General features: G+C 35.7%; 2 protein-coding genes across 7 annotated transcripts in view; one reads left to right on the forward strand and one right to left on the reverse strand.

Annotated features, from left to right (window-relative positions):
* Nucleotides 1-5,038, forward strand: part of TMPRSS15 (transmembrane serine protease 15) — a 112,852-nt gene extending 107,814 nt beyond the window's left edge. Inside the window, exons 25-26 of the mRNA XM_045863647.2 lie at nucleotides 338-477; nucleotides 4,883-5,038. Coding sequence (XP_045719603.1) covers nucleotides 338-477; nucleotides 4,883-5,038 — 296 coding nt within the window. The remainder of the gene's footprint in view (nucleotides 1-337; nucleotides 478-4,882) is intronic.
* Nucleotides 5,039-7,185: 2,147 nt separating this feature from the next.
* The window catches only part of CHODL (chondrolectin), a 296,447-nt gene continuing 288,365 nt past the window's right edge, over nucleotides 7,186-15,267 (reverse strand). For 5 of the 6 annotated variants that reach the window (XM_064579987.1, XM_064579995.1, XM_064580003.1 and 2 more), the window contains 3 exons: nucleotides 13,535-13,621; nucleotides 11,648-11,750; nucleotides 7,186-8,612 (listed from right to left, as the gene is read on the reverse strand). In XM_064579987.1, the coding sequence (XP_064436057.1) occupies nucleotides 8,528-8,612; nucleotides 11,648-11,750; nucleotides 13,535-13,621 (275 nt within the window). In that variant the 3' untranslated portion in view covers nucleotides 7,186-8,527. Of the gene's footprint in view, nucleotides 8,613-9,896; nucleotides 9,976-11,647; nucleotides 11,751-13,534; nucleotides 13,622-15,267 lie in introns of all 6 variants that reach the window. The other variant, XM_045902637.3, reaches the window with a different exon arrangement.

Genomic DNA, 15,267 nt, shown 5'->3' on the forward strand with positions numbered 1-15,267 from the left:
TTGTGTTGGTGGGCTTTTTTTTTTTTTTTCCCATGAGTAATACTGTAACCATTTAAAATTACTGCAAATGCCTAAGGTCTGTCTAGTCCAATCCACCATTCCTGTTAGCCCTTGGGAACTAAAGAAGTGCTTTACTGTCATCCATTTGGCAAAATCCACAGATGGGTTTTATTATGTGCTTTAAAAATACTAAGGTTTAGCATTTAGTCTCATTATATATACACACAGTACTCGATAATGAGAGTGAACTATTGAAATAAATAAGACTGATGGTGGCTCATTCAGTGATGCATGTTGATGCCTTCTGACTGGCTGGCCGCATTACCATTTTGAACAGGTCCTACTGCAAACATACTGCAAGAAGCCAATGTTCCTCTTCTATCAAATGAGAAATGCCAACAACAGATGCCAGAGTATAACATTACAGAAAATATGGTCTGTGCAGGCTATGAAGAAGGAGGAATAGATTCTTGTCAGGTAAGTATGTAAAACTGTTCGCCCTACATCTCCAGAAAGCATTGCTCTATAATGATTTTATTGCTTCGCCACAATTCGGGAGTAAAGAAATCATCAGGGTTTTAACTTCATTTCTTCTTTTACCAAACTGTGACTCTTTTTTATTTGTGGCCTACTTGCGTAATATTCCTAGGGTGGGTGTGAGCGTTAGAAATAAAACTCATTTTGGGGGCGCCTGGGTGGCTCAGTCGTTAAGCGACTGCCTTCGGCTCAGGTCATGATCCCAGGGTTTTGGGATAGAGCCCCGCATCAGGCTCTCTGCTCAGTGGGAAGCCTGTTTCTCCCTCTCCCACTCCCCCTGCTTGTGTTCCCTCTCTTGCTATCTCTCCCTGTCAAATAAATAAATAAAATCTAAAAAAAAAATAAAATAAAACTCATTTTTAAGAACAAATATTAAAATCAGATGTCTTTAGAGCTGAGGCACAAAATATGAGTGTGTGAGAGAGTCAGGTAAATTATGTAGTGCTGACCCACTGTTGACCTGAGAGTACAAACCTTAGCTAAATCTAGTTCTAATTCTTTAAAACCCTATACAAACTTCAAACAAACACATAAAAAGCAAGTCGGAAGGCCAATTTCACCTACTGGCTTCCAATTTTCAACCTTGGTTTTGAGTATGAGCCAGGGGTCCAGTGACAAGACATAATTTTCTGCATAAAAGCAACCTGGATACGCTGGTTAGAACCAGTCTGCAGCTAACCACTTGTAGGAAGGTTAAAAACTAGAACTTACTCAACAGCCTGGCATAACTCTGGACCTGGAACCTATACACTAGAATTTTCATCTTATCGTTTACATTTCATTTTAGAGATGTAATAACATGATCTCACTGAATGTCAACACTGCAATATATTGGAAATATCAATAGCTCTTGACTTGCATGACCACCAGAGAAACTCCTACCCACAAATTACCCACTGAAGACAAGAACATCTTATCACTTAGAAGTAAGGTAGCCATCTATTAGTGCCATGAAATCCACATACACTCAACAAATAAGAAGTAAATTCTGCCAGGTTTTAGAATTATTATTCATTTTTAGGTGCAGCATAGAGTATCCATGAAAGCAGAGATTCTGGGCTCAGACTATTTATTTCGCCCTTGCCTAAATACTTACGGGTGAGACTTTGGGCAAGTCACTTAAGTTTTATTGAGAGATTTAAAAATCAGGTAACACATAGAAGGCAGTAAGCACTCAAAATATTAACAATTTTCACTATGAGACTTTGGAAAAAAATTTTCTAGCATGTTTTCTGTACTTGAAAATGAATAAGATGTTGATCATTAACATCCACTGGATTAGATTAAACCTGATAGCAATACTGAGCAAATGAATAATTTACAAATGGGGATGCAGCAATTTCTATCATGGGGAAATCTTTCACTTTGTTAAAGTGTAAACAACTTGTTATATATATTAACACCTAAGTCACCATAATTCGACTTGATACAAGACTTTTTTTAACAGACACTTAAGCAGATGAATCTTTGTATGTATCCTCGAGTTAAGTCAGTGTCTCAAATCATGTTAACTTTTCAGCTTAGTTTTTCATTTATTCTGCTTTGTTGAACACTTGCAAATTCAAGACAAATAGGATGGCTTTCTTCTTGTTTAAAATTTATCTCTGGATCTTATATGTTCCTCTTAAAATGAAAAGCGTGCTAAAGGTAAGATATATTGCCACTTAGAGGGAGATTTATAGAATTATTGTTCAGGTGGGAAATCAGCTGTACAACTTCAATTACAGTTAATGGGGGTTGTGTGGCAGGAGCCTCATGCACTAAGTAGAAAATATGATCATGGATGCTACTGATATGAGAGTTACATTAAGCCAGTCACTTGTGCCAGATCTCTGAAATCTTATGTTTGGCTCTGATTTCTAGAAAGTCTAAGTATGTTATTCATTCACAAGTAGGAACGTCCACACACAGGCCAATATCTTGTGTAATATGGTACCATGATCGAGTAATCGATAGTCTAGAGGGTCACATGATCTTCTTTGTTCAACTTTAACGCTGTGTTATACAAGAGGATTAACTGATTAAATAAGAATACCTTTAAAATTATGAATATGCTACAATTGATACATCACTTGAATGAGCTCTTTGAAGCATTATTTTCCCCCCTATAATGGCAAAGAATTGGCCCCTATAATGGCAAAGAATTCATACATTCTTAAGTATCTTCTGGCTTACCAAAGGCTTGAGTGAGTGGGGTGGTTGTCTGGATTTTAAGGCCCCACAGTGGCTGTAGAAGTCCCCTCTGTATAGATTGAAGTAGATGACACAAACAGCAAACTCATTTTGCTAACTTTGCAGAGCCTTATTCTATCCCAGTGGTGTTCCAAGCATGGCCTCCAGTCCAGCAGATCAGCAGCACTTGAGAGCCTGTTCAAGGTGCAAATTCTCAGGCCCCAGCACAGACCTGCTGAGTCAGCAACTCTAACCCTGGGGCCCAGCAATGTGTGTTTTAGCATGATAAAACCACTGGTATGGCAACATAAATTTTAGGTTAATACTTTATGGTCTGGACATTCACTCATATTTTTGAAGTCCATACATATCTCTGAGATAGTGGAAGAAGGAAATAGCTTCCCTGAACAAATCAGCAAATTAAGGCAAAAAGTTACATAATTGAACTAAAATGGTATAGTTAGATGAGAGAAGTGACAGTCCCAGACAGAATAGGTCTCTCAACCACACAGACAACCCAACTGTTGAGCATCGAGCCTGCCAGTGGATCGTTTGAATACCGGCAACTGACCCAGCGCATGTTGGGCAATTTAAAATCCTTGTTCATGGAATCAATGTCTAGATTCTGTTGTCTTTTTTAAAAATTGAATTATTTTAGAAAATATGAAGAAAACCAAATGACTCCTTTTCAAAATACCCAAACAGTTGAGGTTTATTTTTAATAATCTCTAACTTTGAGTCTGTATTTATCTTTAACTGTTCCATAAATATTTCTGGACCCAAATTATAAACTAAGGGTTTAGGATACAGAAATAAAAATCACAGTCCCTGCCTTCAAACATATTTGTTACATCTAGAAAAGAGGTAACCTATGGTTGCCAGTACAATTTATGTTCCTCTGTACCCAAGCAAGAAAAGTGCTTTTATATACATCACATTTTTTCTCCTTAAACATGGTCCCAAAGATAATAAAGAATCAGGCAAAAAGTCCGTCAGGATATTTTTTAACACAAACTTGGTTGAAATATTCTATTGTACCAGTGATTGCAACCAAAGTACACAAGGCTTTAAATTCCTTCATAAATATAAAAAAAGATTAAAAATTTTGCACAATTAATGTAAGAAAAATATTTGTCAATGCCATCATTAAGTAATGGTATGATGTGTTTGTATTATGTTCTTTGCATTACACACAAATACTCATGTGTAAATGAAACATAGGAATTAAATCTAGCACAATCTGTTATAATTAATATTTTCAAAAATTAAATTCTTCATCAGTTAAAATCTCCCATGAAAATATGTGTGCTTATCATAAATTATATCATTGCCATGCCTATTGCCATTGAAATGTTAAGATTTTTTCAAATGATTGTTTACTGACAAAAAGTTAACACTGCCCAAAGAACTAAAATCAACTTTATGTGTGAGTTTTTAGTTTCTCTAAACACGCATTGTGGAAAAGGTGTCTTTTCTGCAAAGCCTCTCCCAATTCTTAGAACACTCCTCTTTTTGTTTTGTTTTTTTGTTTCAAGTTTTATATTTAAATTCCAGTTAGTTAAGATATAGTGTAATATTAGTTTCAGGAGTAGAATCTATTAATTCATCAGTGCCCAGTGCTCATCACAAGTGCCCTCCTTAATCCCCAACACCCATCTAAGCCCCCCACCCACCTCCCCTCCAGCAACCCTCAGTTTCTTCTCTGTAGTTAAGAGTCTGTTTTATGGTTTGCCTCTCTCTCTTTTTTTCCCCCATATGTTCATCTGTTTTGTTTCTTAAATTCCACACATGAGTGAAACCATATCATACTTCTCTTAATAAAATGATCAGCTTTTAATATACATTTTGGTTGGGATGCTTCTAGTTGTACCTTAGAGAATTTCTTAGTACCTATTAAAATGCCATAATGAAAGTAAGGAAACTTTGCTATATAAGTACATCATGAAGAATTATATCAAATTATGTTTTAGTTGTCATAGTTTCTCTGTGTCCTTTCTGAGCAGCCAAAGGTTCTCATTCTTGACGGAGAGTGTTGGTGAAGAGATATACAGATGACTTGCAATTAAATCATATTTTTGATCTTTAGTTTTGGATTGATTTGCTAAAAATAACCTTAGATGTTTATGCCAATTGACAACACATCTACAATCTTCTTTTGCAATTTCCTCTTCAGGGGGATTCAGGAGGACCATTAATGTGCCAAGAAAACAACAGGTGGTTCCTGGCTGGTGTGACATCATTTGGATACCAGTGTGCACGGCCTAATCGTCCAGGGGTGTATACCCGGGTCCTGAGGTTCACAGAATGGATACAAAGTTTTCTACAGTAGAGTGTCTCCTAAACCAACATGAAAGTCATGCTGTTTCCCCATTTCACTCTAAGGAGCATTTAAATTGAGACTTTTGTCAAAATGGCTTCTAAAAGACTTTATTCTTACCTAAGTCACTGCATGCTGAGGTGTGAGGGTGCACACAAAAAATAATCTTTATCATACAAAGTAACTTTAAAATAATATACTTTGATTTCATTGTGAAGAGCTAATCTTTCACAGAGATCATCATTTCCTTTGTTTTTAATCATTTTTATCAAATTCTCTTATTCAAAGGAATGCTATTGTAAAGCATATACTATATACTTAAACTTTGACAAGATTAGGAAGAGAAGTGAAATAAACTGCTTTGCAGAGTATGTTGTTATTTGAAGCAAACTGCTATAAATTATCTAGTTCCAGAATCTCAATATTCTTCCCACTTTTCTATCTAAATGCATTTCCAGTTCATCTTGAACATATCCTTAATATTTTCCCCAGTTATAAAAAATATGTATTTTAAGCTCATATCACAGACGTGGACTAAATTGATTGTACAGTTCTCTCAAGTTAATTAAACAGCAAACAAGCACAAGTCTATGTATCACCCTTGTATCAAAATAAAAAGTAAATTAACTGATATTGTCATTCTGTTATTGCATCATTTTTTACCTGGATTAACATCCATTTATTTCAAGCTAATATTTTTTAAGTTTCCAAAAAGTAATCAGACATATCCAAAAAATACAACTATTACAAATGGGTTTTTTTTTTCTGATCTATGTGTTTTACAGTGAATGTTTTTAACATGTGCAAAACTTACTTAGACACAACTGAATCACCCATTAGAAGCCCAAAAATGTGGAATAAATGAATTTGCTTCACTGCTTTAATCTTTTGGATCATTTCCAGAGTAAGTGCAAACTTCAATTTAGCTTACCACACAAAATCTATTGATTTATTTGGGAAGAAAAAATTCACACACACACACACACACACACACACACACAATTGCTTGGGTCTATACGGTCCAAAGTAACAAAAGAAAGAGTAGGTTTAAAGGAGTGTAGACTGGCTCTATGGAAGAAACACGATTTGGGCTACATTTGAAAGGAATAATTATGATTGATGTATTGAAGAGGCATTGGGGTCACTGTGTAGGTAGGGGTTCAGGGAAGTTCAGAGATTGAGGATAATAGATAATCATGTGTTGCTGTACCAAAAGTCTCTCTCTCTGGGGAACAGAAAAAGGGAAAACAATGTCATATAAGAAAACTGTGGCCAGATAATTGGGCACTACAAATTTGGTGAACAACTGTGGTATTTATTCTCAGGACAAAAATCAGGAATCCCCGAACACACTACTCCTTTTAAGACCTTTCCAATGACTTGATCTTAGAAGCAGTTAGAAAGGATGGAGAAACAGGGGTAGAGTTGATTTGTTTGATTTTACTACCTGGATATTGTTCCACAATTCACCTGCATTTCAATACACATATTATTAGAACTATGTTCTGAAAATACAAACACAACAGATACACCAGGTACCATGTACTCCTTCTCATTTTTCAGAGGTCAGCTAAAAGTTTAAGAAACCCTAAGGACAGTCTCACCGTCACTGTCTAATAAGAGGGAAGTTGACTGAATGGGCGTGGATCAAGACAACAGGCAAAACCACAGCCCTCCCCCATCGCCTTGCCTCTCCCACCATGCAGCTGTTGTGGTAGTCGTGGGGGCACAGACGATGGGGAAAGCACTGTCTCCCTTCCCTCAAGTCCTGACCGAAGGAAGGAACGCACGGTGGGAGCTTGGAGGGAAGAGGTAGATCCCAGCAGAGAAAGGGAGTGCTAAATGTGGCCAGATTGGAGCTTAGAATGCAGCTGTCTGTTCTTTCCCTCAGTCTCTAAGCCACTGAAAGGGTGCCAATGCCCGCTCATTTCTATTTGTCTCTAAGTTTTGCCAACCAACTTCGGTTGTGAATTGCCTTAATGAAAGCTCTTTCTTTTCCAACTTAAATGGTTTACCAGGGAAAAGATGAGGTTTAAAATGCTCCATAACCCCAACTTCCATTCATACCCTACCTCAACAGTCATCTGTCTTCCTCTTCAGGTACTGCTGCAAACATATCTATATTTCGTTCACTTAAAAGATTTAGACAATACCCATGGTCATTCTTCAGAAACAAGAACTTTTTATTTAGTTAAAAGGAACACAGGGACATTTGAAGACCAGATAGTTACAAGTCTCTTGAGAAGGAGCCACAAGCGTTGAAGAAACTAGAGAAGATAAGACAAGAGGAGCCGCAGTTCACTCTCTCAGGCAAATCCTCAACACGAACACATGATCACTGATGCCCTCCAACCCATGTTCACAGTAATACACGGTTTCTCTCCTTGGTGAAATATCCTTATGCTGTGCCTACCTCCACACTGATGGTGACCATGCACCTGGTCCCAACCATGAGACCACTTTACCTGCTGATAGTGGCTGAACAGAGCTAGGGGAGAACCTTAGGCCTCCTCTGCAGCCATCTGCTTCCGGTGTTAATCCCCGCCCCCAAACAACCATCTTTGTTTTGTGGGCAAGGGAGGGACTAAATTGATTCCAGAATCCTCAGAGAGCTACTTGTGGTTATATAGGCAACATGTGAAGACATATGATTTATATTGTGTATGCCGCTTTTGTTTTGTTCTAGACTGAGTGTAATATTGTTGATACAGCTATTAACAAAGTTATTATTACAAAATCTGTTGAATTTTAAACTAAAAATAACTGTAAGGCACATGTCTTGCACAATTGAAATTAGACAATTCTTGCCTCTAAGTAAAATATTGGAGTAAATTTACACCACGGTTAATGAAAAAGCTTCTTATTTCTGAAGAGATTTCCTAAACATTGTCTGACCCCAGAGCAGAGAAACTGAAAGAAGATGAACCATTTCTATAAAAGAAACTTCTTCTATGGTAATAGACCAACATGTGTGTGGATTCAGTTGAAAACAGTGATACATTTCTTTAATCAAAACAACATGTATTGAAAAATGAAACACCATAGAAATAAATACTAGAACAGCCCATTTTTATCAAACACTTATGTAAAGGTAAAATACTTTTGCACACTGTAAATTTTAGTACAATTTACATTACATTAACTAGATTATAACTTATGAAAAGTGACAGAAACAAAAATAACTGCTTCCAACACATACACTTCTCTGATGTGTTGACAGCAATTTTATCAGCATGGTCCATTCCATTTACTTGAAGTTTGGGTGCATCCTTTAGCGAAATAAGCATGTCTCACTCCATTATTAGCACAGCGTATTTTGTAAATGAAATAATAGACATATAAAAATTATTTTAATATTTGCCTCAAGGGGGAGCTTACAGTTCATCTTGCAGATCCTTTGAGATTTCAAGCCATTCCAAGCTAATGTTCTGATGCCATTCCTGATGCAGATCCAGGATTAGAAAATCTTATTTTCTGTTCTGGAGCCAAGGCAGTGAATTATTATACCTCCATGCCACTTTCTTTTCTGGTGCTTTTTGAAATCCACAGTGTGGACTGGGTTGGGCTAGTTTTTGTTCTTCCTTTACTGAAAAACATAAGAAGACGTAAGTTCAACGTCTGAGACTTTTTATTGAAATAGGCATGTTTTGGTCCAAATGGAGATATTTCAGACCCCTATTATAAAAGGGTCTTTCTTCTCTCACCAGCATATCTACAAAAAATTCTAGATTATTCCAGTATGTGAAGATGGTAAACAGGTCATGTGAAATGATGAAAAAATTTAATTGATCTCTGTTTGACCCTTCTTAGTTTAAAATTCAGACACATTCAAACACACACACGCAAATGTGTTTGACATAATACCAAAAAGTTTCATTATAATCACCCATAAATCTTCATTTTATTTGATCAGTGATTTTTGAAATTTTGCTTTTTGGATATTCTTCCATTCACATATGCTGTATTTGTTGCTAAATCATCAAAATGGTGCTTTTGTCTTAAGTGTAAGGACCTTCCTAATCCTCCTCCCCTCGATTTTCCTGATCCCTGAAAGTTTGGTTTTCCTTCAGTCTCTGCAACCAATGTAGTTCAAGGTAGATTCAGGCCTTGATGACTTAGTTCCTTGAGATCTGAGACTGAACTTCCCTCTTACCAGATACAGAATCCAAGCCCACACTTCCAGCCCCCCGTATAGGGCTGGCTGTCTTCTCACTCTTTCCATAAAATGGCCACTTCTCAGGCTCCTGCGTAAATGCCTCTTCCTGAGTTTATCTCCACAAATCGTCCTCTACCAGGCTACTCATCAAGATCTAGATTCCTGGGTCTCATTTCCTGAGAATGAACCCTCACCTGGATCACTTAACCACTTCTAGTTCCTGGACCCTGGGTCCTGCACTTCCTGCCTCCGACAGACAGTCCCCTCACGGGGATCTGCCCCACACCCCACAGGTAGCCCATTCCATCTACTCTCAGTTTACCAGAAGTGGCAGAACTCCTTCCAAGACAGAAAAGAACTCTTCCGAACAAGCCCGAGCAATACAATTCTATAATATTACTTAACTGACTTCAATTTAACTGTGGATTTCTTACTAATAAAATGTTATGCCTAAATTATATGTTTTGGAGATTTGCTTCCAAAAAAGTAAGACCAACACATCTTTATCTACGAAGTCATCTAACATGAATGAAAAATAAATCAAGTAAAGTTTAACAAGAAATTTTTTCAAATGGTAGATAAAAGGTGGTTAAGTTATTAATGTAACTTAAATTTTTGTGTAGCATTAGTATTTCATTTAAGAGTTACTACCAGTTAAGGAAACAAGTTATTATTTTGAACATGACATGGAATGATATAAATCATTATGTGTACCAGATTGGAATTTAAACTTTCTGCAAGGCACTCAGATGATAATGGAGTTGAGTCTTTGGTGAAGTTTCTCCTTGCTTTCCTGGAAGAAAGGAAAAGGGGATGATCTAAGAACGAATGAATTAAGCACTACAGCTAATTCCGGCATCTGGGGGTACTCAGTTTTGGTTTATTTTCTCACTCTGAGATTTTCAAACAAGTGAAAACTCCTCAGATCTTCAAAGGTATAAAAACCTGGAAGACTTTCATATGAATAGAATCTCCACAATACTACACTATTTGGAAGAAGAAAAACAAACTTTAGAGAAACCTCAGTTACTGGAACTTTAGCAATTTTTATTTTAGAAATGACAATGTCTGCATAATATTTTTTAAATTGCTTTTTCAAGACGATTTGTTATTTACAGCTCTTCCTTAACAGTTTGCTGGATTAAGGGGAGATTTATATCACATCCTCTCTCTACTTCTCTGGTTTTCAAAATGACTAATCATCTTTCCATCTATAGTCTCAGGAATTAAGGGAAGAAATGAGATATTTACTATCATCTTTTTTCTGTACAAAATATTACAAATAACTTTTAACTGTGTTTCCCAGAGATATTGGAAAACCCAAAGGACACAAAATGTAGTATTAATTCACCAGGCTTTACTTATCATTATTCAAAATGTCTTATTTAAACAACCACTTCGTGTCCTTTAAATAATTTATGTGAATCACTTAGAGTTTACATATATTTAAAGGTTTTTTTTTCCCCTGGGGCTTTTTTTACTTAGTGGATCTTTATGGTTTATTTCAGAAACAGATGAAGATGAACTCAAATCAAAAGAGACATATGACTTCATTTGCAGGTCCTTCCCTGATGAAGTCACTCAGTTTTTGTTTAAAATACTAAGAAAGGTCCTTGTTCGGGACCAAAAAATAAATAAAATAAAATAAAATAAAATAAAATAAAATAAATAAAATAAAATAAAATACTGACAAAGATGGCTGGTTTATTCTAGCAAATATGCTCTCATTTAAATCCAACATCTTTTCCTTTTTCTTTTAATACATATTTGTATTTCATATATTAATTTTTTAATTGATAAATTGACACACATGAAAAAATTTCACCTTTAACTCAAGGATATGGTTAAATAGATATAAAAGAATACCCCCAAGAATCTTGCTATTAAGATATATCATTTTGAAGGAAGCTGCCTACTAAAAGTGACCTATTTTTACCATTGTACTTTATTTCCTATACTCCGAGATCCTTTGGAAATAAACAACCACCTATGGCTTAAAATTTTGAAAAGGTATTACAGAGTGTACCCAAGAATCAAGTCTTGCAAACAACTTGGGGTCAGGATTGGAAGGTTTAGCATTAATGCTTATACGTAGTAAGAGATAGTAAGGTAGAGTTGCGTATGAGTCAGCTTACAAGGATTCAAATTTCAGATCCACCACACACTCTAGCTATGAGACCCAAGGCAAAATGGGTAACCCGTCTAGGCCACCATCTTCTCAACTGAAAAATATAGACAAAAGAGTACCTACTTCGTATGATTTGTGAATATTACATGAGATAATTCATGAATCCTATAATCAAGGCCTATCTTATTAGATTGTATATAGTGGATTTGTATGGACAGATATGAAAATCAGAACTTTCTTAAGGCAAATTAAAAATATAATTGTATAATTTTTAAACGAGTTCTGGAAAACCTATATAAAACTTTTCAAGTTGTCTCTACATACCTGAATTACTTACCTTTTATGCAGCATCTGGAAACAGCAGGTTCCAAAAGCAACCAGTATCAATAAAAGCAGTGGGATTGTTGGTATAACAACATAAATTAGATTGGGAATTATGCCTAAAAAAGCAAAACAGTCTTAGTATAAAAAGATGGCTGAGGTAGAATTCTAACACTAAAATTATATAAACATTTTCCAAAACTTTAAAGTCAAATAGAATTATTATAAATAAATGAATTCTGAGAAAGTTTCTTCCCCAAATATTGAATAATCTAATGAAATAATATATTTGTTTGATAAAAATTAAAAACAAAAACTTACTTCACTGGTTGCCATGCTCCGATTCAATGTCCATATTTCTAAAACTATTATTAAATCTGCAATTTAGATAGGGGCTAGTTTTCATGACATATTAATAATCTTAGCTATCTCACTTCATTAATCCTTCTCAGTTATTACTTTGAGAAACAAGCACTGATTATTAAAATAATTGTTGATTTATTGGTTATATAATTATCCTAGCCAATAAGGTCAATTCCATGGTGATATGCAAGACTCTCTGGGATTAAATCAAAATATTAAATATTAGTAAATATTAACTAATGATACAGTCATAACCCAGAGATGCAAGATTCCAGAACCATAAAGACTTGATCTTAATTCTAAAATGAATCATTTTTTAATCCTGTTCCATCACACTTGATAACGTTAGGTATTCTTGGTAAAATAAAAAACTGCCGCACTTAAGCCCCATACAGATTAAAATCACCTTATTAAACATTTTTTCAAGGTCATAAGAGGGAAAATATTCCTCATGTAATTATTTACTAGCATTTTTAATTAGATTTAGATGTTCTGACTGGTTTTAAAATCAGGCACCTGAAAAGTAAAAAGCACTAAGGTTTAATATCATGTCCATATAAGAAAAGCAAATTGAAAACTATGCATTTCTCTAGGAAATCAGAAGCTGTCAGCATTACCAATCTAGACAATTCTAGTCAAAGTGGACCAGACTTAGATCAAACTATCCACTTAACTGTACATCCTGTCCTTTGTTAACAAAAGATATATTAACTGAGGTCTAGTGATGGGGTATTTGGGGGGTAACTTGCTATGCTTTCACCTAATTTTGAGCCCCCAATACATGACTTCAAGGATTTTAAGGATTCAAGGAAATATTTTCATTCCTTTTCCAAATACCATCATGATCCCTTATATATAATAGTCAAGAAGAAGAGAAAGTATTTCCTACTCTTCCATGGATTTTGGATCACCTACAGAAAGACCCTGAGACTTTGGGTCTTTGGCTCAATCTTCACAAAGTAACTAGGATAAATCAAGATTTCTGCCTGGTGGTCACAGGACCATGCCAAAAGAGCACCCAACTAATGCTAACAGCAGCTTCTGATTGGGATTTACAATTCCAATCAGGGAATGTGCAATTTGCACTGGGATTCCATTGTTTTCTTTGGCAGAGGGTGCTGTGCTAGGGACAGCTGGGTTGAAAGATACAAATCAGGCTTTTTCTTTTATACCCACTCCCACATCAGCCACTCCTTAAACATTTACCAGCACACCACTGTTGGTAAGCCACTGAATGTGCCAATTTACATCCTAATGCCTATGTGTTATGCGGAAGGTTCTAGGGAATCCAGGTTTTCAGGTGGATTACTTAGTTTATTACTAGATATGTCTACTTGAAGTGAAAAATTAGGAAGGAAACAAAGTAGATTCTTCTGTTCAAAAACTAGCTTAGCATTATTAGTTCAAAAGTAAATTTCCATAGGCCAAATTCAGTGCACCATATCATCGAGCAACATGAAAAGTTAGGGCCAGCATGAAGCAGAGTTTAAAATTACAGATTCTGCTCTTGATAGAGGGGTTAAAAATGTGAATTCATTACCTGCTTCAGTAACAACCACATTTTGATGGGTGTCTCCTGGTTGATTTGTAAAATAAGTCTTTTCTACAGGAGAAGTTGGGTTAATCTCTGTAAATAATAGGTACAGGCATCATATATAATGACAAAAAAGAGAAATAGAAATGTAGATGAAAATAAAACTTTATAATAAAACAATGTGAACACCAGAGTTTTGATTTCTGAATAATTTACAGATAAAAATTGTATCTTGAATTTATATTTACATGAAATTGTTCAACTGTGAAGTCATCATTTAATTATCTTTGAATAAAGCATCCACTTGGTGAATCTATTTTTTATTTTTGTTTTTTTTCACTTGGTGAAACTTTACAACTCGGATCTCCTTGGTGAACCCTTGCAACCCCAAAACTGCATTTAGTCATCAGTGGTGTGTCTATACTGATGACAGCTTGGTACCAGCAATAAGGACCAAACAGGTAGAAAGCAAGGCAAAGAGAAGCAGGAATTAGGAGTATCACAATGTGAGATACTCAGTGCAATTCAAAGACAAGCATAGAAGACTTCTTCATTAATATCAGTATAATATTTAGGTTTCTCCTTGCAGTAATAATCATCAGATGACTACACATGGATTGCATTTGGAATGGATGATTCAAGTAACAATGTTCTAAAGCCCGTTTCTGTCCTAGAAAAACAATGCCATACTTAAATGTGCTTTCCAGTAGTGTCTATTTCTTTAAAAAAAAATAATAAAAAATTAAGGCTTGCAAGTCCTTTCTTTCCTTGGTTTTATGAGACAAGATCTCTTCAATGGTTATACAATTTAAAAATGTCAAAATTTCTTACCATGATCTGGTATTGCTGTGCTGCCTATTTTTTCCCCTAGGGCACTATTTGGTAAATTAATAGTTCACTGAAAGTAAATTGAATCAATAAGAAAAAAACTTGTAGGGCGCCTGGGTGGCTCAGTCGTTAAGCGTCTGCCTTCGGCTCAGGTCATGATCCCAGGGTCCTGGGATCGAGTCCCACATTGGGCTCCCTGCTCGGCAGGAAGCCTGCTTCTCGCTCTCCCACTCCCCCTGCTTGTGTTCCTGCTCTCGCTATCTCTCTCTCTGTCAAATATATAAATAAAAATCTTTAAAAAAAAAAAAAAAAGAAAAAAACTTGTAACTTGTCTTCATTTTTTTCAAAAATATAATTCTCTGTTTATGTTTGTCAATTGATGGAAGAGAAGAAAACACATGCAGATTTTACATTAGTTTAGCATGTTAAATCATTTTTAATACTATGTTGGCTGCTCTAATATGGCCACATAGTCTTTCTTTACTGGAGCGCTATCATAGGCTATCCTGTAATAATATTTATTATTCTTCTAAACATATTTCACCCTAACACTTCAATAGCCTCCTGTTGGTTTTAGATACAGTCCTACCCTACACTCATTTTTCTACAGAACTTAGGCACTCTATGCTGGTTGCTGCACAAATATGACAGATATTATGTAATTTATCAACATAGAATTGGTTGTTTTAAAACAATAATCTTAATAATCTTTAAATTGATGTAATTTCTGATTAACAACTTTTTTTAAAGATTTATTTATTTATTTATTTGAGAGAGAGAATGAGAGGGAGCACATGAGAGGGGGGAGGGTCAGAGGGAGAAGCAGACTCCCTGCCGAGCAGGGAGCCCGATGCAGGACTCGATCCAGGGACTCCAGGATCATGACCTGAGCCGAAGGCAGTCGCTTAACC

This window comes from Mirounga angustirostris, unplaced genomic scaffold (genome assembly GCF_029215605.1).
Source record: "Mirounga angustirostris isolate CCGP_5_RB_7025 unplaced genomic scaffold, mMirAng1.0.hap1 SCAF_1, whole genome shotgun sequence".
Classification (NCBI taxonomy): Eukaryota; Metazoa; Chordata; class Mammalia; order Carnivora; family Phocidae; genus Mirounga; species Mirounga angustirostris.